This window comes from Laetiporus sulphureus, assembly GCF_001632365.1.
Source record: "Laetiporus sulphureus 93-53 unplaced genomic scaffold LAESUscaffold_6, whole genome shotgun sequence".
Taxonomy (NCBI): domain Eukaryota; kingdom Fungi; phylum Basidiomycota; class Agaricomycetes; order Polyporales; family Laetiporaceae; genus Laetiporus; species Laetiporus sulphureus.
In genome coordinates, this window is record NW_024468515.1 from 978,069 (window position 1) to 999,046 (window position 20,978).

At 51.6% G+C, this 20,978-nt stretch overlaps 10 protein-coding genes across 10 annotated transcripts; 5 read left to right on the forward strand and 5 right to left on the reverse strand.

Moving 5' to 3' along the window:
- Positions 1-156: 156 nt before the first annotated feature.
- On the forward strand, positions 157-649 carry LAESUDRAFT_474482 (uncharacterized protein). The gene has a single exon (XM_040902610.1). It carries the CDS (start codon positions 327-329, stop codon positions 603-605), a length of 279 nt encoding a protein of 92 aa, XP_040767905.1. The 5' UTR covers positions 157-326; the 3' UTR covers positions 606-649.
- A 31-nt stretch (positions 650-680) lies between these two features.
- LAESUDRAFT_722334 (D-xylulose kinase) lies at positions 681-2,806 on the reverse strand. The gene is made up of 4 exons (XM_040908189.1): positions 2,244-2,806; positions 1,945-2,187; positions 1,605-1,887; positions 681-1,553 (listed from the first exon to the last, which is right to left on the reverse strand). The coding sequence occupies exons 1-4, from the start codon at positions 2,754-2,756 to the stop codon at positions 694-696; spliced, it is 1,899 nt and encodes a 632-aa protein (XP_040767906.1). The 5' UTR covers positions 2,757-2,806; the 3' UTR covers positions 681-693.
- Positions 2,797-3,132, forward strand: LAESUDRAFT_722336 (uncharacterized protein; the record flags this gene model as incomplete). The annotated part of the gene is made up of 3 exons (XM_040908190.1): positions 2,797-2,965; positions 3,024-3,048; positions 3,096-3,132. Coding segments are annotated over 3 exons (224 nt in total), but the record flags the coding sequence as incomplete, so codon positions are not given.
- Positions 3,133-4,487: 1,355 nt separating this feature from the next.
- Positions 4,488-6,863, forward strand: LAESUDRAFT_756356 (cytochrome P450; the record flags this gene model as incomplete). Its single annotated transcript, XM_040912160.1, has 14 exons — positions 4,488-4,617; positions 4,673-4,770; positions 4,827-4,918; positions 4,968-5,011; positions 5,069-5,166; positions 5,216-5,388; positions 5,480-5,730; positions 5,784-5,850; positions 5,908-6,102; positions 6,167-6,196; positions 6,255-6,488; positions 6,536-6,568; positions 6,622-6,650; positions 6,712-6,863. The coding sequence occupies 14 exons, from the start codon at positions 4,488-4,490 to the stop codon at positions 6,861-6,863; spliced, it is 1,626 nt and encodes a 541-aa protein (XP_040767908.1).
- A 106-nt stretch (positions 6,864-6,969) lies between these two features.
- On the reverse strand, positions 6,970-8,147 carry LAESUDRAFT_722340 (uncharacterized protein). Its single transcript, XM_040908191.1, has 8 exons — positions 8,082-8,147; positions 8,020-8,025; positions 7,821-7,961; positions 7,748-7,763; positions 7,648-7,696; positions 7,558-7,592; positions 7,328-7,511; positions 6,970-7,270 (listed from the first exon to the last, which is right to left on the reverse strand). Coding segments are annotated over exons 2-7 (333 nt in total). The 5' UTR covers positions 8,021-8,025; positions 8,082-8,147; the 3' UTR covers positions 6,970-7,270; positions 7,328-7,420.
- An 85-nt stretch (positions 8,148-8,232) lies between these two features.
- On the reverse strand, positions 8,233-8,723 carry LAESUDRAFT_613780 (uncharacterized protein; the record flags this gene model as incomplete). Its single annotated transcript, XM_040903188.1, has 2 exons — positions 8,233-8,361; positions 8,595-8,723. Coding segments are annotated over 2 exons (258 nt in total), but the record flags the coding sequence as incomplete, so codon positions are not given.
- Positions 8,724-9,800: 1,077 nt separating this feature from the next.
- On the reverse strand, positions 9,801-12,361 carry LAESUDRAFT_722342 (methylenetetrahydrofolate reduct). The gene is made up of 8 exons (XM_040908192.1): positions 12,152-12,361; positions 12,028-12,098; positions 11,843-11,975; positions 11,145-11,783; positions 10,913-11,089; positions 10,584-10,850; positions 10,305-10,523; positions 9,801-10,249 (listed from the first exon to the last, which is right to left on the reverse strand). Exons 1-8 carry the CDS (start codon positions 12,236-12,238, stop codon positions 10,031-10,033), a joined length of 1,812 nt encoding a protein of 603 aa, XP_040767911.1. The 5' UTR covers positions 12,239-12,361; the 3' UTR covers positions 9,801-10,030.
- A 3,198-nt stretch (positions 12,362-15,559) lies between these two features.
- Positions 15,560-16,330, forward strand: LAESUDRAFT_711954 (uncharacterized protein; the record flags this gene model as incomplete). Its single annotated transcript, XM_040906878.1, has 5 exons — positions 15,560-15,727; positions 15,904-15,919; positions 15,951-16,047; positions 16,102-16,246; positions 16,301-16,330. 5 exons carry the CDS (start codon positions 15,560-15,562, stop codon positions 16,328-16,330), a joined length of 456 nt encoding a protein of 151 aa, XP_040767912.1.
- A 95-nt stretch (positions 16,331-16,425) lies between these two features.
- LAESUDRAFT_756359 (uncharacterized protein) lies at positions 16,426-16,940 on the forward strand (the record flags this gene model as incomplete). Its single annotated transcript, XM_040912161.1, has 5 exons — positions 16,426-16,441; positions 16,493-16,508; positions 16,563-16,611; positions 16,668-16,702; positions 16,757-16,940. 5 exons carry the CDS (start codon positions 16,426-16,428, stop codon positions 16,938-16,940), a joined length of 300 nt encoding a protein of 99 aa, XP_040767913.1.
- Positions 16,941-17,880: 940 nt separating this feature from the next.
- Positions 17,881-20,876, reverse strand: LAESUDRAFT_756360 (uncharacterized protein; the record flags this gene model as incomplete). Its single annotated transcript, XM_040912162.1, has 13 exons — positions 17,881-17,987; positions 18,046-18,433; positions 18,490-18,655; positions 18,705-18,851; positions 18,901-19,045; positions 19,100-19,211; positions 19,265-19,303; positions 19,363-19,638; positions 19,699-19,798; positions 19,855-20,201; positions 20,257-20,346; positions 20,400-20,505; positions 20,569-20,876. The coding sequence occupies 13 exons, from the start codon at positions 20,874-20,876 to the stop codon at positions 17,881-17,883; spliced, it is 2,331 nt and encodes a 776-aa protein (XP_040767914.1).
- Positions 20,877-20,978: the final 102 nt, after the last annotated feature.

The following is a 20,978-nucleotide window of genomic DNA, read 5'->3' on the forward strand; positions in this document are numbered from 1 at the left end:
GCGAGAGACAGATAGACGAGGGAACCCGATGCGTTAGCGAGGTTACACCGCATCTTGTCAGTTCTTTGATTGCATAGTGCAACAGTGAGCAGACATAACACGCATTATCTACATGTCAGAGACTCACATCTGACAAAGTGTTCACCTTCTATATGCAGTTCACAGTAGCTTAGACGGTGTTGTGTTGCCCACCGTAAAGATTAATCATCTCGAGAGCTGAAATGCATCGTCCAGCGGATGGATATTCACAGGGATAGTATGTACAGCGCTGAATGACGCAGAGTAGAAACAGCACGAACCAGTGTAAGTACACCGAGGCATGATATATGCGGTCACTTAATAACTATTCAATCAGGCAAGAGAACTTGTACCGTGCTCATTTACAGCGTCGACGCCCGGCACTTATTGCGCTCACATCTCAGGTACGAGCACATCGACGGGAATGGCGACCTCAAACAATCTGCAGGTTACATATGACATTATTCTCCAGTTGCTGCACCCGGCATATCTACAGGTTCCAGGAAAATGAGTATACTTCTATGCTGTACACTTTTATCTTGTACGGCGAACGCAAAACTACGAGAGCGACGAGGCGAAGGGGCTAATATGCATGACTTACTATACAATGAGATCCAGATCTAGCATCAGAAAGCAAAAAACAAAGAAAACGACCACATCCACCACCTCGAGCCCCTAGTTCGCATAGCTCGCACACATCTTTACAACACGCTCTTCACACTCCCGATACGCATCCACCAATCCCGCATACACCGCGCAATTCTTCACCCTCGGCTCCGCGACGCACCTCATGCGCTCCTCCACAGCATCCGCCGCACGCATCTCCTCAAACGTGCCCGCACCTCCATTCAGCGCGCGCCACCACGCGTACCTTGCAAGCTGCGCACCGCCCTCCGCCGCGCCCTCCTTCCCCGCAACAAACGCGCGCATGCCAAACACGTTCGCCGCGAGCTGCTGGATGACCGCGTTCTCCGACGACCCGCCGCAGATCACAAGCCGCTGCAGCGGCGGCGCGTCCTCGGGCATGATGGCTGCGATGCGCGAGCGGATAGAGAGGAACTGCGACTCGAGGATCGCGCGCGGGTGCGCGACCGCGGGCATCTCTGCCTCGGGCACCGACGTGACGGACGGCGGGCGCACGCCCGAGGGCGAGGTGTGGAAGAAGAAGTTGCCTTGGACGTTGGGCGGGATGATCTCGGGCAACGGGAAGTAGAAGCCCATGAAGCCATCGTTGCCGACGGGCCGCTGCTCGACGAGTTCGTTGAAGTGCGTCCAGTGTCCGCCGGCGTAGCGGTCCCGGACCTGCTCGCGGGCGAGCGCGCCGTTCTTATAGCAGAGCATGGCGATGTAGGCGTCGATCGTGGTGGGGTGGGTGAGTAAGTGGGATGTGGTGAAGCACTTGGGTGGAGTGTCTGAGGGCGGAATGGAGAGGAGCAGGGTCGTCGAGGTCCCCAAGGACAGGATGGCATCTCCCGGTGTCGAAAGAGCTACCACGGTCGCGGGATTATCACCCGTGAACGGTGCGATCAGGCATTCTAAGACAAGTCATCAGTGGTGTATCAGCGACGGTTGGCTTCTTCACATACCTGGGTTGAAACCCCAGCGCTCAACCCACCAAGGACTAATTTTGCCCAGCACAGTACCACCAGGCACGGGCTCGGGACCAATCTTCGCCCGCAGCTCCGGCCCGCCACATTCTTCCAGCAGCCGATCCTCCCACTGGTAGGTCAACACGTTCATCAGGTTCATCCCGCTTGCATCCGACAGCTCGATCGGCGCGATCTTCCCAAGGAAGAGCGAAGGCATGAACGACGAGACGAGCGAGACCCGTGAAGTCGACTGGTAGGCTTCTGGGTGCAGGCGACGGATCTGCGAAACTTCGCGTCAACCTCGGACGGGCGCAATACGACATCACCGCAGACGTACTCTTTTGATTTGGTTTCCGGTGAAACGCTCGTAGGCACGGCTGCCGGTCAGATCCGCTAAAGCTTGCGCGCCGCCCACTGAGGCTTCCAGCTCGCGACACTCCCGGGCGGTGGATGAGTCCTGCCAGATGGGGGCGTTGGGGAGCGAGAATGCACCCGGAGCCAGTTGATCGAGGGGCTTCTCTGGGTCAAGGGAGGCAAGCATTTGCTCGGCTTGTAGCGACCAGTAGACGGACCCATGTTGCTGACGGAAATGAAGCGAACTCAGTACACGTCTATTTGTACATCGAGTCTATTTACCTGCCCGTCTCCAGAGACAGCGAGAATACGTTGGAAATCGATGCCAGCAGTCTTCATCCTGTTCGTGACGAGGTCGAATGCCTCGAGCCACATGCGGACAGGAGAGGTCACCTCGCCTGCGCCAGGCCCGCGAATTGCGCCATTGGTTGTGCCATAGTGCGGAAGGTCACGGTCGAAGTGAACAGCGGATTCATGGACAACAGCGCTGTCCTCCGTGATGAGAACGGCCTTGAGTCCTTGGGTGGAAAGATCAAGGCCGAGAAAAAGCGGGGAAGTGTCGTTGCTAGTTGCGGAGGTCATTTTGGGTATCTCTTGGGTGTGGAATAAAGAGGAAAGGTTGTAAGGGGCAATTCTGCCGAGCACAGGCGTGCTCTTATAGGCGTGTCGAGTCTGGACATTGGACGAGATGGCGTGGAGAGGACAGCTCGGACCGTGTGCGGTGGGGAACGGAACGTTCTGGGCAGGGGCGCTACAGACAGCGGCCGCATGCGGACTAATCCCGCGGAGCATCATCGGCCTGTGGGGCACATCATATTGAAGGGACGGTGACGGAGGATGCAGATCTATCAATTGTCATTCGAAGTCCCTCGGCGCAGCATACATGCTCTGTTGGGTCCTCTGTGGATATCTCAGCTATGGCTCACGGTGAGTAGCATTATCCGGTCATGCAGGAAGTGTATGAAGAATTCGGCCTTTCCCATCAAAAGAATAATGTGGAAAAGGTCTGTTTTGCACTTTCCTACGCGTTACTCTGCGCCTTGTTGACTTGAATCCTAATAGAGAGTCCCATGGCTTTGTTTTAAAGGTGCGAGGTCTACTTTCAGAAACTTCTAGCCTTTCTCAAAGGAGTAGATCTGTGAACATATCATTGGTTCCGTCTGAAACACACCTCTAGAGCATATGAACGTGTCTACGAATTGCATTCTCTGTCCATTGGAACTTCGCCTCAATCTCAAAAGGTGACCCTGGGCTAATCCTGGATTCATATTGTCTATGGAGCTGTTATGCTGGGTTCGCTTATTTGTCTTGTTGAAAGTCCAGGATGTGCGCTGTACTCATGAGACCCTTGTTCTGTAAGTACGCGCGTTCTCTAAGCCTATAATGGCGATCTCATGATGCAGCCCCAACTCCAACGGCGCTTTCGAGGTAAACGCTCTTGACTCGGAAGGGCTTGCACCGACTCAATCACTGTACTGGATGAACGTGGCAGAAGTATATCTCTTTTCAAACCGATGCTTTCGTACGTTCTCGTTGCCGGTCAATTGACGGTCTTCTTGGTGCAGAGAATCTCGGAATAAAACTCATGCCGGACTGATGGCGGCTTGTCTGCCGGCGCGTGTGCCGATTGCGCTATTGATTGCTGCTACGTGTCGGAGACGGTAATAACCCCCACTCACTCCACCCCCCCCCGGCCGTGCATGGTGAGTGATTTATAAACCATATTCGCATATTATAGCGACCCACGGCTAACGATATCAAGCAGGCCGCAGCCACTTCAAGTTCTCCTCCGCATGTGAAACATATGTGGCCAGTGACGGCATTATATCGAGTCCGTGTTGACCTTGACGTTCTTTCCGACATCCGCCCCAAACATGTGCCCGGTCCGAAATGTGATCCTTCGGTGCAAAAGTGTACAAGATCTCCCGTTCGGCACGCTACCAGCATCACCGATATATGAAACACTGGAGGCGCGGTGATCCTTGGGTCGCATCCGATTTGTCGGATTCGCATCATGCCACACCGAATGGTGTCATGGCACGATTCACCTATGGCACTCGGACTTTTCTCGCGCCGCTCACCGACACCGACGGTGTGTGGACACCACCAGCGGTATGCGTATAGGAGATTGGGATGCCAATGTTATGCACCTGTGAGCATATTTCGTAGCTCATCTGCTGTGCCAATGACTGTTGTGCCTGTATGGCTTCCTAGGAGTGTGCAGAATCACCATATTTCTCGGCACTAGCTGCTGATATGAAAATGTTGCATCGACCTCCCATCAAGTATAACCGTGCATATTCTGGTTCCATTGGGGACGCGATCTTCCGCTCTTGCTGTTGCACTGACGCCTGACGCTACGGCCGTTGATTATAAATCTTAACTCATTTACATATCAACATCACGTAAAGGGCTGTCTGGATGTATATAATCATGGTCATCGTATGCATTTCAGATCATCATCTGGCTGAACATTGACCGCTGAACACTTTGCTGATGGCTTTTTACGCTCAGATAATTATCCCTATGGACATGATCCCAACGGTTGTCGCACTTACCAGCGTACTATGGATATTCTGGACGTATCTGCGACATCGCAAAGTGAACTCGATCCTGAAGAACCTGCCGGGCCCCGAACCGGAGTCATTCTGGAAGGGTATTGCAGCCAACCACGTTCCGTGAATTGTTCATTAACTCATGACATCCCTCAGGTAATGTTGGCCAGTACATAGACCGCCTTGGAGGAAAATTCCAGAGACATATTGCACTGGATTATGGCCTTGTTGTAAGGCTGCACGGGCTTGCTGGTGTATGAGTACATGCTCGACCCTTGATTCCCTCTAACTGACGCATGCATGCCATCAGATGCCTTTGCTTTATGTAGCTGACCCTAGAGCCTTGCACCACATGCTTATCAAGGAAGAGAGCACTTTCGAGGAGACCAAGATATTTTTGAAGTGCGTACGAAAGTCTGCATAGCTTTTCATGCTTCTCATCAAACTATAGAACTAATGCCACTGTCTTCGGGCCTTCGTTGGTTTCGACCGTCGGTATGCCAGTGAATCTGATCTTCAAGGCTTCCATGCTCATTGTATTTATGGCTGCAGGCGAGCATCATCAGAAGCAGAAGAAGTCGCTCAGCCCGGCCTTTACAGTCAACCACATGCGTGAGATGCTCCCGATATTCTACACAGTCGCCCATAAGGTCAGCGGAAATTCAGTTGGACAAGCAGTGCGGCTGATATTTCACACAGCTTCGGGACGCGATCGCAACCCGTGTCCGCGATGGCCAGCATGAGATCGATATACTGGGCTGGACAGGTCGGGCAGCGTTGGAGTTGATCGGACAAGGGGGACTTGGTTATTCTTTTGATCCTCTCACAAATGATAAGAGAGACGCATACGCCGAAGCAGTCAAGGCATTCCTGTGAGTATACCGCGAAGTTTCATTCATTCAAAACGCGCGACTGACCCGAATTCGCTCAACCTGTCTACCATGAACTGGGTTGTCTCGCTAGCCCTGTTTTGCAAGAAACCAGCGTTTTTCGTCCGTTGTTACCTTACGTCTCGGGGGTCGGTCCGGCGTGGCTGCAACGATATATCATGGACCGCTTTCCCAGCAAGTGGGTCCGTGAAGTCAAAGCGATCGTAGATACAATGACAGAACGATCGAAAGAGATTTATAATCAGAAGAAGGACGCTCTCGTCCATGGTGATAAGGCCATGGTACAGCAGGTCGGAGAGGGACGGGATGTCATGAGTATTTTACGTAAGGTCCCATTCCTATTTGCTCATTCAGCGTTATGTTAATATCGTTAACAGTCAAAGAGAACATGTTGGCCTCAGATAAGGATAAACTACCGGAGGACGAGTTGATTGCTCAGATGTCGTAAGTTGCGCGTTATGCACGTAAGCGACATTGGGCCGTCTGCTCACGTTGTCACAGTACCCTGATAATTGGAGCTCTGGACTCGACATCTAGCATGTTATCACGGATCCTTTTGCTGCTGGCAGAACATCCAGATATGCAAGAAAAACTCCGAGCTGAGGTCCTGGCCGCGCATGCTGCAGATAGCATACCTTACGACGTGCTGAACAGTCTTCCTGTCTTGGATGCTGTATGCAGAGAGACTCTGCGGCTGTGAGTGTAGAATCTAGCTTTGATGTCCTCTCATATGTTACTCAACTACACATATTTTATTTAGCTATCCTCCGGCCACTTATCTGACCCGTGTGTGCGTGTAGTTAACTTAAGCGATCATTCTTCCGCTGAAAATATATCCTCTTTTGCAGACCCAATAAGGATGTCGTCCTTCCGTTGTTGGAACCTGTGTGCGGCAAAGACGGCAAGTTGATTCGAGAAATCCCCGTCACGGCAGGCATGGAAATTATTATTGGCGTGCTGGGCTGCAACGCCAACAAGGTTCTGTGGGGAGAAGATGCTCTCGAATGGAAGCCAGAACGCTGGCTGTCTCCGCTTCCTACATCGGTGACGGAGGCTCGCATCCCAGGAGTCTACTCCAATCTGTGAGTTTACTCGAGTGCAATACACTTCAATTCTCATATTCGTTTAGGATGACTTTCCTTGGAGGCAAGCGCGGTTGCCTGTGAGTATATCGACTATTAGTCAGCGATTTCGCTTATGAGCATCAATATGCAGCGGATTCAAGTTCTCCGAGATGGAAATGAGTACGTTTATAGTATTCGTGCATGTTGAGGCTGGCGTCTAACATGCATTTCGATCCTAAAGAGATCGTTTTGTCTGTTCTTCTCTCGACCTTCAAGTTTGCCTTGACGGATAAGGATATTTTCTGGAACGTCGCAATTGTATGGTACCCGACAGTTGGCCAGGACACAATCAAGGCGCAGATGCCTCTCAAGGTCGAATTGCTGTCTCGCTGAAGCCGTTATGGGAGCCTTTCACATAGTAGAATTTCGTTTCGATAAGTATGAAGTTTATTACGCCTCTTCGGCTTCGAGATGGAGAGATTAACAGATTGACAGGGTCGTTTATCAAGACTTCTTTCGCCTGCCATGATCCTGCGCTTTACGAAGCCTTCATATAGTTCGTGTCGCATCATTTACACCATGTAATGGTCCGGAGTGAGCGATTGTCCGGTCTGCAAGGATCAAACAGTGAACTGCTCGCTATCCGTGCACCTCAGCTTTTGGTGGATAAATCAACTTGATGCGGCTGCTCAACGGCACGAAAATCGTTTGATCTCTGGAGGCACAAGCAGCGCGCTATTGGACGTGATCTGATACAAGCCTCTATAAGTTCTAGTTCGCATGCGTAGCGCATGCTTATTCTGTAGCGACATTGTAAACGCAGAGCCATCAAGGATCCTGCAATGTCATATACTCACCTGCGATGGAAGGCAGTTGTAAAAAGCTACTCTGAGCATCCCTTTCCGGATTGTCTGGACAAATGACGTATCGCGTGAAGGCGGCAATTCGAATTATATATCACTAACGTCGATATCATCGTCATGATTGTCGATAGCGTTACGCAGGTCCAGCAAACACCGCGAGATCAGAATTGATGATATGCTGAGGTAAGTTCAGCGAGAGCGTCATGACAAATTGCTAAACGTACGGCACCATGAATGTTGTTATGACTTCGGCGTAAGACTGGAGAAGCTTGTGTGAGCCAATTGAAGATCCTGCAGCGTGTAGCAGAACAAACCCAATAAATCCACGTAACTATATCGATCACGTTCAAGATGAGCATGATGCTAAGAGACGCTTAGTGGTGGCTCATCAGCGAATCATTCATATGCTCCTACGCGAAATATAGATATCCTGCGATAGTCCGGAGCTCATGAGGGAGCAGTTCGCTAAATAGAATTACTCGCTCACCGTTGCGCATCAGTAGACTCGCAAGAGATGTATGATGCCCCAGGCTTCGTACAGCTTTCAGATGTTCCCGGGAATGATACCACGTCACCACCAGATAGACCAGATCAGAGATCATGGCACAAGTGCGGGTGAATATAATCACTGCATAACAAGTGCACAAGGTTCCCAATAAATCCCGACGAAGGACTTGGTTACCTACTTCTGCATCAAAAACATATCACTCGAGTCAGAAGTGACGATAAAGTGGGTACACGCACTTGCGGTTCACGTCCACAGATAGTTTCGTTTCGTTGACACAAGCCAGGCCGTATGAGTACAGCGTCGGACCATGTAGCGCTCGTTGTGTGGAAAAGTTGACCTGATCATTTAGAGGTAATCCTCGCGTATACAAGCAGAAAAAGACGAATCAACTCACCACGTTGGCGACAAACGGGACTATACCAAAGATTAAAGTCACTGTTGTTGGCCTCCAATCCCGACCAGTCAAAGCCCAAACACGAACACCGGAGAAGGCTTCACGGAGCTCACCATGAGTCTCGCGCTGAGTCACGGTGAGCACTACCCACCGGCAGAAACGGCGAAAAATGTAAGCAGAGAGATTACTTCGATGACCTCCACCACCTCACAGCTGAACATGATCACAACAATTTCTTTAGGATGTAGGACGAGTAAGAGGCTCGGGTCAACCTTACCTCTACTATATACCGTGAGACTCATCCACAGTGACTCAGCAGATACACTCACGATTTGGGTTGTCTGAGGGTCATGATACACTCTAAGCAGGACGGCAATGACCCAGATTGGCGGCACATAACGATTAATGAGAAAAACGGCCGGAGACATCGACATCTTTCCTTTCCATATTAGGCGGGCCTCTTGATCTACTGTGAGAGCATATTCATAGCACAGTACCACTGCAGGCAACAGATGGACACGTTGAACAGGGTTAACGATCATTGAGATCTTGAGATGTTTGGCGGTGACTGACCGCATGCCGCTTGAGCACAGTAGCTGCCGACGCAGCTAGAAACGGCAGGACCTGAAATATAGTGCAACTTGGATACGCGGGAAGCTTGTACGCTTACTATATCTCCAATTCTTCAATGTTCAGTGCCATTGGCGGATGTTCAACTCGGGAGGGTAGGGCTGAGACTCGAGATGCAAAGTGGCTCGCGGTTGCCGATATAGGTTGATAGGTATCTATGTCGGCTATATATATGATATGTAATGCTATGTGTGGCAATGAAGTTGCACATATATGGGCAGCAGGATATCACTGTTTGCGAATTGGAAAATAGCAACGGTAACGCACATTCTAGGACTGCCATTGTCCCTGTGCTTCATGGCCGTGCCATGACAATGCAACAGAACAATGGCGTGATAGTGGTGCAGATGGGTGACTCGGTGATAGTCCAACCATTGCAATGAACTGATGATGTGGCAGTGACTGAGTTCGAGGCCAGCCATGCCTCTCCTAGATCAGTCCTACACAGCAAATCTGAATATAATGTTAGCGTATTGACACTCAGACTCGCTGGCAGGGGAGGATTTGCTTCTTGGCGAGATGCGGAAGCACATGTAAGCCAGACTCGAACCCGACTCCTGACTCATGCAAGCCGGCAAGGAATGCCTGGATCTCATTGCGCTTGCCGCGCTGACAGCCAGGCGATGGGCAGGTTTCGCTTAAATCGAAACACAGATTTCTACTACAGTGGCAGCATAGACGAATTACGCATTGACGAGGAAAGCTACGACATCAGCGCACCTTACTCCTGCACGAAGCCACTGCAAATTAGGTAGTTATTAGGCAGCTGGCACCTTACTTCGATACCATAACTATCATCGGAGCATTAACTTAGACCTCGGTGATCAAGATCCTATCGCCCAAGAATCTTGAGGATGATCACTCCGAGAGACGTTTTCATTCCACACTTGTCGAAAATCAATAAGATACATGCAGTTGGATGCAGTGCCCCTGCGGGGCGGATGACGGATGCAGTTGATGCAAGAGACCGCTGACGATACATGCTGAGTAAATGCTACGAAGATGCAAAAAGATGCTGGAAGCGGGATGAGACTGCACAGGCCATTGTTCGAACGAATGGGGTGTTGAACCCAGTGGCGGTGCCGGAAACAAATAAAGCTTTGGGTGTGAAAGCAATGGTGTTGAGACGTGATCGAGGAGGGGGAGATGATATGAAGAGCTGAGGTCAATGTCCGTTGAGGACTGGTGGCGCCTGGCCGTGTGCGGAGGCGAATTCCGCGCCTGCCTTGAAGAAAGGCTCGAATATAGCTTGTGGCTTCTTGTAATCATTATGCACGACGTTCACAAGGTAAAACGTATCCATGATGTCGTTGATGAGCTTGCGCGTGGGCGAATCTGGCTCATAGTAGTTGCTCCACTGACGTCCGAGCTCGTATGCCTCATCCTGAACGATACTTTTGGTCAACAGCATGCAACGCGACAACGTCGCTTGCACCTACCTTCCAAGCCATGAAGCTGATAGCCTCTACAATTGTCGGTTGGATGATCTCTTTGTTCGGGAACACCCCCCACGTGACAGCATTGGGCCCGTCTGAATGGGTGTTTGTTCGCAAGTCCCCGCGCTTGTTGAGAACGTAGTATGTGATGTTGACGTCGCGCTCAATGTTGGGGAGGAGAGCGTCTAGAAGCTCCGGAGAGACAAAGAACTCCAAATATGCCTGAACGCACAGGCGACATCAGCGCCATGCTTATTGGGGTTGCCTTTCGGGTATACTGACCTTCTGGTAGACATATCCGTTTGAGGGACCCCAACCATGGATCCTGTCATCGCTCCGTGCCCCATCGACTGCGGGTTGTGAGTTGATGGTCAGGAACCCCATCTCGTTCAACTTTGCGAGCTGTGTTGAAATGACTGATGTTTCCGAGGACGGCGCCTCGTCTGACCATGGCAGTGCCGGTAATTTGCCTATGCAAAATTGAGCGAACAGCTTGCCAATGTCGACCACGGTTGTGGGACGATCCCACAGCTGAAGTGCTTCGTCTTTCTGTTTTCATAGACGTGGCGTTAACATCAATTTGCACTGCAATGACTAGGAGGGTAGCCTACACTTTGCTTGATCCACACTCCGTATCCGTCGAGTTCGCCATATGCCGGACTGCGCGAGTCACCGAATCGGCCGTTGGGGTACTCATCCCAATTCTCTGTGCGCGACAGATACGACTTGGTTCTGTTCGCCCAAAATATGGGACGGATGGTCTCAGTGCGTCGATTGGGAGTGAGGGACTGCAAAGACCAAGAATTAAGTAAAGCTGCGGTAGACACTTATGAGCAGACGTGCCTGTCTCCAAGGAAGAGGCTTGATCGTTTGAACGCGCGGAACGAGATGCAGTTCCTCCAATAACATACGAGTACCCTTCTCCAGGTTCATCGTGTAAAAGTGCAGGCCCCGGATGCCGAGCGGCTCTTTCAATATGCGGCGGCACATGTCTGCAACGAGCTTAATGCCAATCGCTCGAACCTTTTCGTCGTTGTTCTTGTGCGGCTCAAGCGCATCCATGAAAAACTGGGGAATCTTCGTCTTCGCGAGGCTGGTCGCTTTCATGAACCCGTTCCATGTCTGAATCGGCGCGATACCCGGAATGATGGGTACCGTGATACCAGCAGCACGCACGGCATGCACCCAACGAATGAAGAGCTCGACATCGTAGAACATCTGCGTGAAAATGAAGTTCGCACCGGCGTCGATCTTCTCCTTGAGATATTTTAACTCCTGCTGGAACTCCTCGGGAGGGAGAAGCTCGTGTTGGGGGAAACCAGGGATGGCGATATCGAAATAATCGCCATATAAGCTGCGGATATGACGAACGAGGTCAATGCCGTGGACGAATCCGCCCTCGACCGCCTCCCACTCGACCTTGCCCATCGGGGGATCTCCACGCAGAGCAAGAATGTTGCGACATCCATGTTCCTTGGCTTCCTAACAGCGAACAGGGGAGCCATTACGCGACTTATCGTGGACCAGCTGAGCTGACTTACACTCAGGGCAATGTCCACTTTCTCCTTCGGCATATTCGTGCAAGTTAGGTGCATGCATGTCTCGATGCCAATGAGCTTCTGACATGTCTTGACCATCTCGGACGTGAGGTCTGACGTGCGGCCGCCAGCATTCCTGCAATCGTCTCAGCGCACGACCTGCCTGCCGTATTTCGACCAGTACCCACCATGTAATGTCTATGAACTCCGGACCGAGCGCTCGCATGCGCTCAATGCGATCGAGCAGATTTTGCAGACCCTATCAAGCAATAGACGTTGGAAGGCCCGCAGGCTGAGCTTCATGAACCGTACCTGGGCCGTCCGAGGCGGGAAGTATTCAAAAGACCACCAGATGCGGTCCTCCTTTTCCGCCTGCGCTATTTTCTGGCTGATTTTCATGATTATGAAGACGTGCGGTCGTAATTACGGAGCTTGTATTATAATAAGTTAGGATCTAGTTTGCATCGACAGCATGCAGAGACTAGGCAGAGAGGGTGGGCGGTGGGAGGAAGAGGGCGAGACGCTCACGACTTTCTCGGGCGCTCTTCTCAGCTGCTTCAAACTCGACCCACGCTTCTGGCTTTTCTCATTCGCCCATACTTCGATCTAAAGTGCGGGGTTGTTTTATGTGTGCTCATGTATGCTTAATGCATGGATCTTGAACCGCAACCACCATCTCCTTCCGCTAGCGCCGGGGGCTTGTCCTCCTCGTCAACGGAACTCGTACACACAGACTACACCCCCAAACTTACACTGGCTGTCCGACAGGCCTTACGGCAATGGCAGGCTCAGGGACCCTCTGAGCTGCTCACTGACATCGACTCTCTGGTCGATGCCGCTTTTGCGATTCATCAGGCAGTGTCTCGAGTCATCAGCCGTGCAGAGCTGTTGACCCGACGCAACCCTGACCTGGACGATCTCCATAAACAGCGCCTTAGGGCTGTCACGGACAAATACAACCCCTTCCCCACCGTCGGCTTCACCTCTCGACCAGAACCCACCCCTGTCCTATCCCCCCCTCCGACCACTGGACCCGACCTCACCGCAGCCCTCCAGGACCTTCGCTCCGCCCTCGATGCCAGGCTTGATGCCTTGGAGACTCGAATGGCGACTGTGACTCCCCCGTCGCAGGTGAAGGCCCCCCCTCCTCCCAAACCTCAGGTACGTGGCACTCCCAAGAAGCGCTCGTACGCGGCAGCAGCCGCCCCATATCGTCCGGCTCCTCCCGTGACGACCCCGAATCCACCCACTCCCCCGAAGGCTCCTGGGCCCAAGCGCGCCCCCGAGCCTTTGAGGTATGTGGTTCGTTTTGCTGGCTCCGCGCCGGCACACTTGCTTCAGACACCCCCTGCCCAACTTGTCAGCGATGTGAATGCAGCACTGGCTGCGATACCGACTGCTGGAGGACTGGCTGCACTCACGGCCTACCCGAGCTCCTCTGGCAACATCGTCCTGGCTTTTCCCGCTACCACCTCATACCGCCGCATCGACGAACACCTCCTGACCATGCGTGCTGCCCTCAAGCTCGACCCGGACCAACACGTCTCCAGAGACGTCAAGTGGTCTAGGGTCCTCATCGGCAACGTCAGCACCAGGACAGATCCAGGTGACGCTGTCCACTCGACGTCGACTCTGTCGACCGAGCTCGTGAAGAACCCCGTGCTTGCACGCCTCCGCATCACCCAACCTCTGCGCTGGGCACGTCGACCTGAGCAAATCGACGGTGCTCGCTCGTCCGTCGTCCTCGGCTTCGAAGACCCGGATGGCTCCATCCTCACCGCCCTCCTTCAGACCCCCCTCTTCGCTTTCGGTACTCCCGTCACCACGTCGCGCTGGTGTGATAAGCCGCGCCTCCGACAGTGTACGAGGTGCTGGGGTTATGGCCACCTCGCTGCAGGATGCACGAAGCCGCCCCGGTGCCATGTCTGTGCTGGCCGCCATCTCGAATCGGTGCACCGCGCTCGGTGCGCCATGTGCGCGAAGGAGAATCGCGCCGCCTCCGAACCCTGTGCTCACACGCATTGCGTGAACTGCCGTGGTCTCCACCATGCCGACTCTGACCAGTGCCCCAAACGCACCTCTTTCCGGAGCGCTGGCCCCGCTCCGACCTCCTCTCTCGAGCGCCCCGCGCTGCCCTCTACTGGCGACTCGGATGTTGCTATGTAGGGGCGAGTGCGACTTTAATTTCCACCACGTTCCTTCCTTCTTCTTTTCTAGCGCCCCCCGTCCGCTCCCCTCCGTCACCACAAGGCATGCCCGCACCGAATACGGGGTCAACATGCCGGCGTAGCAACACTTAAATGCAGGGGATCAGTTTTTATCCAGCCTGCTGCGTGGTAGGGTTCGCCGCACATCACCCATTCCTACTGTCGACTCCCTCTGGTTTCCTCCCCTTCCGCCCCGACATCTCTTTGGCTGCCAACTCATTTCCGCCCTTCGGTCCGCCGTCGTGCAGTTCACTAACCCTGGTCCGCCGAGCTCTCCTCAAAGTCAACTGGGTAACTCCCCCCCTCAAGAGGGGTGACGAGGTTAGTTAGGTGGGAGTATCTTGGAGGTTCGATCCCCCCTAAACAGTGTTTCTAACGAGTCAACGGACTGGCCGAGGCGCGGTTTTCGTGTTGGTCGGGCATATGCATATGTTAGGTTGTCGGCGTTTGTGTGGTCCATGACACAGCTTACCGGGCTTCGTGCCCTTCTACTATACGCCTGCTCTGTTGCGTCCGTGGGGACCTGGTGTCCGTACGTTAAGCTTCTTCGCCCCCAGATGCGTCTGGTCCTCCGTTGTTACATGACATGTATTTACACACCTCCGACCGCCCCTTCGGGGCGGGATATAAATTGTACACAAAAAAAAAAATGTATGCTTAATGACCATTGACATTGATTAGAGCTCTTAGATGGATGCAAGCTACTTCTAGGTGCTCTTCCAATACATGGATACACCACATACTCCTACCGTGGCCTTAACGGAGCTTCTTCAACCAGTAGAATCTGTGCTGCAGTGTCCCGGCTTTGATTGGGGTTTTGGACTCAGCACCCAACCTTCTTTTTTCTGCATGTCGGTCGGTTTAGGTTATATGGATCCGAGATCGACTTGCACGGACGTGGGATGGCGCATGAGTTGAGTCGATCTGTCGCGTTAGTAGGTGAGGCTGTCTTGAAGGTGCAGTCCTCAGGCCTCAGTAGCGCTGTCAGATATTTATCAAAAAAGGTTGTTGATGGATTGTTCGTAAGGCAGTTCTCCATTCAACGGAGATTCCTTGCACATGAATCACGGTGCGCCACACCAGCCTTATGTAGTATTCTTACTGCTCCCAATCCTCTCACCGCTCTAGACCTCCTTCGTGATTATCAACGTGAGTGATATCGGCTCCGTATTTTGCTTCCAATGTGACTGATCTCTGGATGGTAGAATAGACTAATAAGAAGGCCTTTCAACACCATGCGCCTTGGACCTCGCCTCCTGCTTCACACCTGTAGATCTCAGTCCATTCTGCGCGTTTGCATATGTAGATGTCTTCGATACCGGCCTCATCATTCAATACCAAAGCAGCTAGGTATACTGCATTCGCACAACGCGTGATAGAATGCTCACGATTTATCTGGTCTTCTAGGGACCTGGATGTAGTCCGATACAACATGATGTGGTTATACTCAGTGAGTGCGCAATTATTGACACTAGCGTGGATCAGGGATATGTTGTAATGCATACCTGCAGCAATGGCGTGCTATGACTATGCCGTGACGTTTCTGCGCGAAGTCCGCTTGGTGTGGAGAAGCGATATGTCAATAGCTGAAGCCAATTTCCTTGTTAACCGTTACGCGCTGCTGCTCTGGGTCACCGTTCAGTCGCTTATTTTCTTTCCTCCCTTTAAACCGACTGAGAAGGTGGGTATCCGGTATCGCTTATAAGTACGGCCATCTCAGGTCTGAATTAGAGGTAAATAAATGCTACATCGCGCAGCATCCGATCACATCATATACTAGTGATTGCCCAGTTGCGCAATCGCTATTGGAATTGACAGTGCTATGCTGCTTGCATTCTTTGCTTTCTCTGCTGGTAGGTAGTCCTTGCGATTGGTGCGATATGATCTTATCGGGTTCTGCGCAGTGTTCTCTGCCGACCGTGTCTTCGCTGTGAGTGCTCGGGATTGGAGGCCAACAACTGTGGCCATCATGCTCGGTATAATCCCTTTTATCGCAAACTTGTGCGTCTATAATCATGCTCAGATAAATTGGCTTCGCTCATTCAGCGTTCGCAGGTCAATTACTCGACGGAGAGCGTTAACATACGCGAGGACAACGTACACGGTTGTCCAACTACTTCAAGATTATCTAATGCGATCAACGACAAGTAAGCTACCTTCCTATGCTGCTCGTCCACCACTATCTGATTATGCCTCAGAAGTAAGTATTCTCTTTATACCTGAGAATATCAATATCTGATAATAACGATCTCAGTGGTCATCTTCACGCGCACTTGTTCTATAGCAGCCGATATGGTCTGTTTGGCGGCTTTATGGTACTACACGAGAGAACATATCAAAGCTGTCAAAATTGTATAGGACCACAGGTCTACGAGCAAAATGTTGCTGGACAATGGTGAGCTGGCCCATCAAAGACAAAAATCACTCGATGCTAATTATGCTACAGAATTCGTATATTTTGCGTATGGGGGTTTGAAATATTGACCATGGCAGCGGTCCTGATGATGTGCTCTCAGTGTTTCACTGCCGTTGAATGTTCTCGCGATCGTGATGTGGCTATACACGGTCTGTTTCGTCGTACATCGCACTACAAAATTCGTGTCTGACGATGTTTGCCCTAGTCATATGGCGACGTCGTGACGTTATTCGTCGAACCGTGCGTTCTGCGCATCATTTTGTCCACGCTGCCTTAATCTGACATCAGCAATAGCATCTCGTCCATTCTCATCTCGCGCTGTCTCCTCGATCTACGAGGAGCGGTCGACCCCAATGACGATGAACTTGAACCCGATGACGTTTCCTTCGATGACATTTCCTTCGCTGCCTGGCGATCATCGCAGTTTCGGTCACAGATAGAAGATACCACGCATTCGCAGAGGACTGTTGGGCCATAGACGTCTCGTATTGCGATGTTTGGTAGAGTCACCGGTTCTCGTTGATGGGTGTTGGTGACCATGAACAAGTGGGTTGAAAGTTCTCGCAACCATGTCAGCCGTTTTGCGACTTATGTCTCGTCATTTCTCTAAGCCGCTTCTCACTCGATGTACGCAGGCGTACGGTCTTTCCATTACAACTGTTTCGATAGAATAACATGACGACCTTTTTGACTCTTTGACTCAGTCTCCGACATCTAAAGACAATCTCAAAGGGATTATAAGGGCCAGACAGGAGCGGGATTTTGAGGATGATGCGCTTGCGCGCAGCTGGCGCTGGCGGCAGTGGGCCATATCCTGCCATATCCTCTGTACGAAGAAGATTGATCATGCACGTCGGACGTCTTCTCAGGCACCAAATGTTTGGAATAAGACAATATTAGCGATTACGATATTCGAATAAAATTGCCTGCACGCAGTGAAGCATTGATCTGCCGATGGAATCTTGTCTCGCGTATCAAAAAGATCTCGTTGGCGTTCAAAAATAAATTGTAACTGAGGATTCCGAGCACCAATAGACGCAGCAGAAAGGAACTTAAAGGATGATACTGCAATCGCAGTGCGCGAAGTCGAAAGTCGTAGTCATGGTACACTGAGCACGACTTGGAAGAACGTGGCGTCATGAAGTTCGGACTGTTCGCGTGAGGTACTACATTTGCAACTCACGCCGCCAGGCAAGCGCTCGATTTGCCTGCATGAGATTGCTGCAGAAGCTTGAACGAGGGTACCTCATTCAGACGGGCAAAGAACACAATAAATATACTACGGGTGGATTGGTATAGTAACAGAACTTGAGTGATCGAGAACTGACAGCATTCCAACAACATCGAGCAGAAATCATGAGTGCAGAGACACCAAGGTTCCACAAAAGATGCCTAAAGTAAATTATAAATACAGTAGATCATGCCTGCGTATCATATGACAGATCAGAGAAGAAAAAGTCGCAATTCGTAGGTGGCGGTCCAGCCGCCAGTCCAGTCGGTATATCGATCTTCTCGCCGGTCAAGTCTATCAGAGCGTAATTAGCCTTGAATGGACCAGAATTGGCAGATGGGATGATACATACCCAAAAGTTTGATCTTCAAGCCAATATCGGTGAGCGCTTGAATGAACATCTCGGTCTCTTGCGAAGCAACATGACCACCATCTTTCCTCAACATATTCAGACCATCCGTCCAGTCAGCCCATCGTGACTGATCAGGAGCGATCTGGTCGGCCAACGAAGCCCCTCCTGCTGTGAGTAAAGAGAAAGACAATGGAGAAGCTGCCAGAGGGGAACTAGGGCCTGCGGCAACGTCTACATCGCGCAAATTGGAGGGAAACGGCATACAAGTTCCCGTCGCCACCTCGCTGACGAGTGAGGCATCAATCCGCTCAGGCAGATCTTCCAGACCTTTCCGAACGACAAACTTCACGGCGCTGTCAACGTAATGCAAGTATCTGAGGCTGTTGTCCTGTACATGTGTATATGAGCAAATGCACGGCCCGTTCACGCAAATGGTGCCCTCACCAATCGCATGAATCTCCAGGGGCGAGAGGGTCGCCTGATAGTATCTCTCGATATGTTGCTCATGATGGGGATACCGTTCATGAACCAAGCACCCTCCTGCAGGCAGTGTATCCGCTGCTGGCGGACAAATTCAAAGGATTCCTTGTATAGTTTTCCGCGCAGAGCACTGTGAAAGAATGAGTCCGGAACACATCCTTGATTCGAGAAGAACATACCGCATGGGCCCCTTGCTCATACTGTCATCTTCCATCTCCAACTCCCTCATTTGCCGATCTCGCACCGCGCGATACTCGCATTCAAGGAAATCTTGCTCAATTTCGTGCCACTGACGTTCGTTCTCCCGCTTCAGCGCTTCTTTCACTCTAGAATATGATATGAGGAACAGTCAAAACTAGAGCAACGAGGACATACTGGCTACGGGTCAGCGCAACGAGGCGCGGGAAATCCCCTCTGGAAGCACCGCTCTCGTTCCACATCCGCAGAAAGAAATGTGTCGCTAAAGCGTGTACCTTGGAGAAGTTCAAGAAGAATGGTTGGAACGTCGTTGATGTCGAGTCTATAAGGGAATGCGGAGGGTTAGGTCGATGCTTAGGAACCACGCTATACCTACATCCTGGAGCATATATAGCCCAATGTTCCGCTAATAGATCGACGACCTCGTTAGATGCCTTGGCAATCGGGCACCTACGTTCTTCCGGGCGGCTCAATTGTTCCTGAATGATCTGTGCACATCTTCATTCAGGCGGCCAGAAGGTCCAATATGTTGTGCACAAACCTTGGCCCAGTAATCGGGATCCTTAGCGACGAAGTGCCTCTGGCAGCGTAGCGAACCCTCAGCATGGTCGCGAGATCGCCAAAATTGCGACGACTTACTAACGAATATAAGCCCAATGTGCCGACCTCACGAAACTCCTCCGTAAGGTCCTCACTATCGAAACCCAACTTTCTCCATTTCACGATATTCTCACCTTCACCTTCCTCGCTGACTTTGCTGCTGACCCACACGTAGTTTAGCGTAGCATTGTGTGATTCCTCTATCTCAGGCTGGACCGGCGTCGTCTTCTTCCTAAACGTCAGACGTATCATGTTGGCTTGGAAATCCAAGATGCAAGACGTCAGGTCTTCTATAGTGTGTGAAGACATAAGGCGCTGCAATGAGGATTAGTGATGTCTGACACGCCGTGATGAAAACGACTCAGCTCCACATACTATCACGGCCTTGCGCACGTTCAACCGCTCCATGGCGGTAGTGAATTCATCCCAGTAGGCGTCCGTCACGTTTGCCAACAACGAATTGATCAGCATCATACTATGGAAGACAAACTCAACATGCGCCTTAGCGACTGGATCATCACATCAACTCACCTGTACAATGCCATCGTCGTATCTGCACTTGCCAGGCGGTCTACAACGGTCTCGAGCAGTCTGGTGTCCTTGCGCATCTGCTGAAAGACTGCGTTAAATCCGTATCTATAGACAGAACCGGGTGGCGGAGCAGGAGGGCCCTTGCTAGTGCTGGCCATATGAGCAGTAGGAGCAGCCGCAGGCGATGCTTCCACCAGCTTTTTCAAGATGGCGGTGGCGGGTCGGCAGACATTAATGAGAGACTGTGACGAAGAGAGGATCTCCACGATCTTGAGAATGAACGTGTCGTCAAGAGTGTCCCACCCATGGTCGAGTTCCATCAGATTCTGCATCGCAGTCAAAGCATACTGTTCTCTCTAGTCAGACATGTCATGGAAACCAATGCGACATGACAGTGCTCACAGCAAGCATGTTGCCGTGTGACACCTTGATCACGCCAATGAGTTCATTGAGTCCGTCTCGCTGCAGGAATTCGTCCGCAAATTGTTCTTCCTGGTACTAGTGTCAATGCGACCTGAAGAGACGGCGTATCTAAGCACGCTTACACGTATATATCTCCGCAGAGAGGTGAGTGCAAGGCCCAATTTTCCGTCGCGAAGTACCAGTTTCTCCACAATCTCAGCGGCCTCTATAGCTGGAGAGTTCACCAACCTAAATCATGCCAGAATGAGGCACGTGAACAAATACATTCCAGCAAGGCGTGCGAGCACGCACTTGAAATTGGCCTTGGCCATAACCTTCTTGCGGAGGTTATCATTGGTGACAAGTTCATCGTTCTCATCTCTAAGCGCATACATCGCTGGATGGTCCTTCAGCCTTAAGTTGATACACAACTGGCGGACGACGTCATCGACGGGCAGGTTCGGCACGATGCGCACGCGGACTGTTCCTGCCTCCTTGGTTGTGACAGTATTTGTAGGGACTACCCGGTTTTTCTGTTGAGGCGACGTTCCATTCCCTTCAGTAGATGGCGGGACAGGCGATGCGACCGATCGTGATGGAGCGTCCCCATTTGCAGACATTTTGACGCGACCTGCTGAAGGCGAAGTATGATCAGAGTCGCGCACGCAAGATTCTGAGTGAATGAAGTTCGCGAATGGAGAGTTGTTCGTTTTGAACGACGA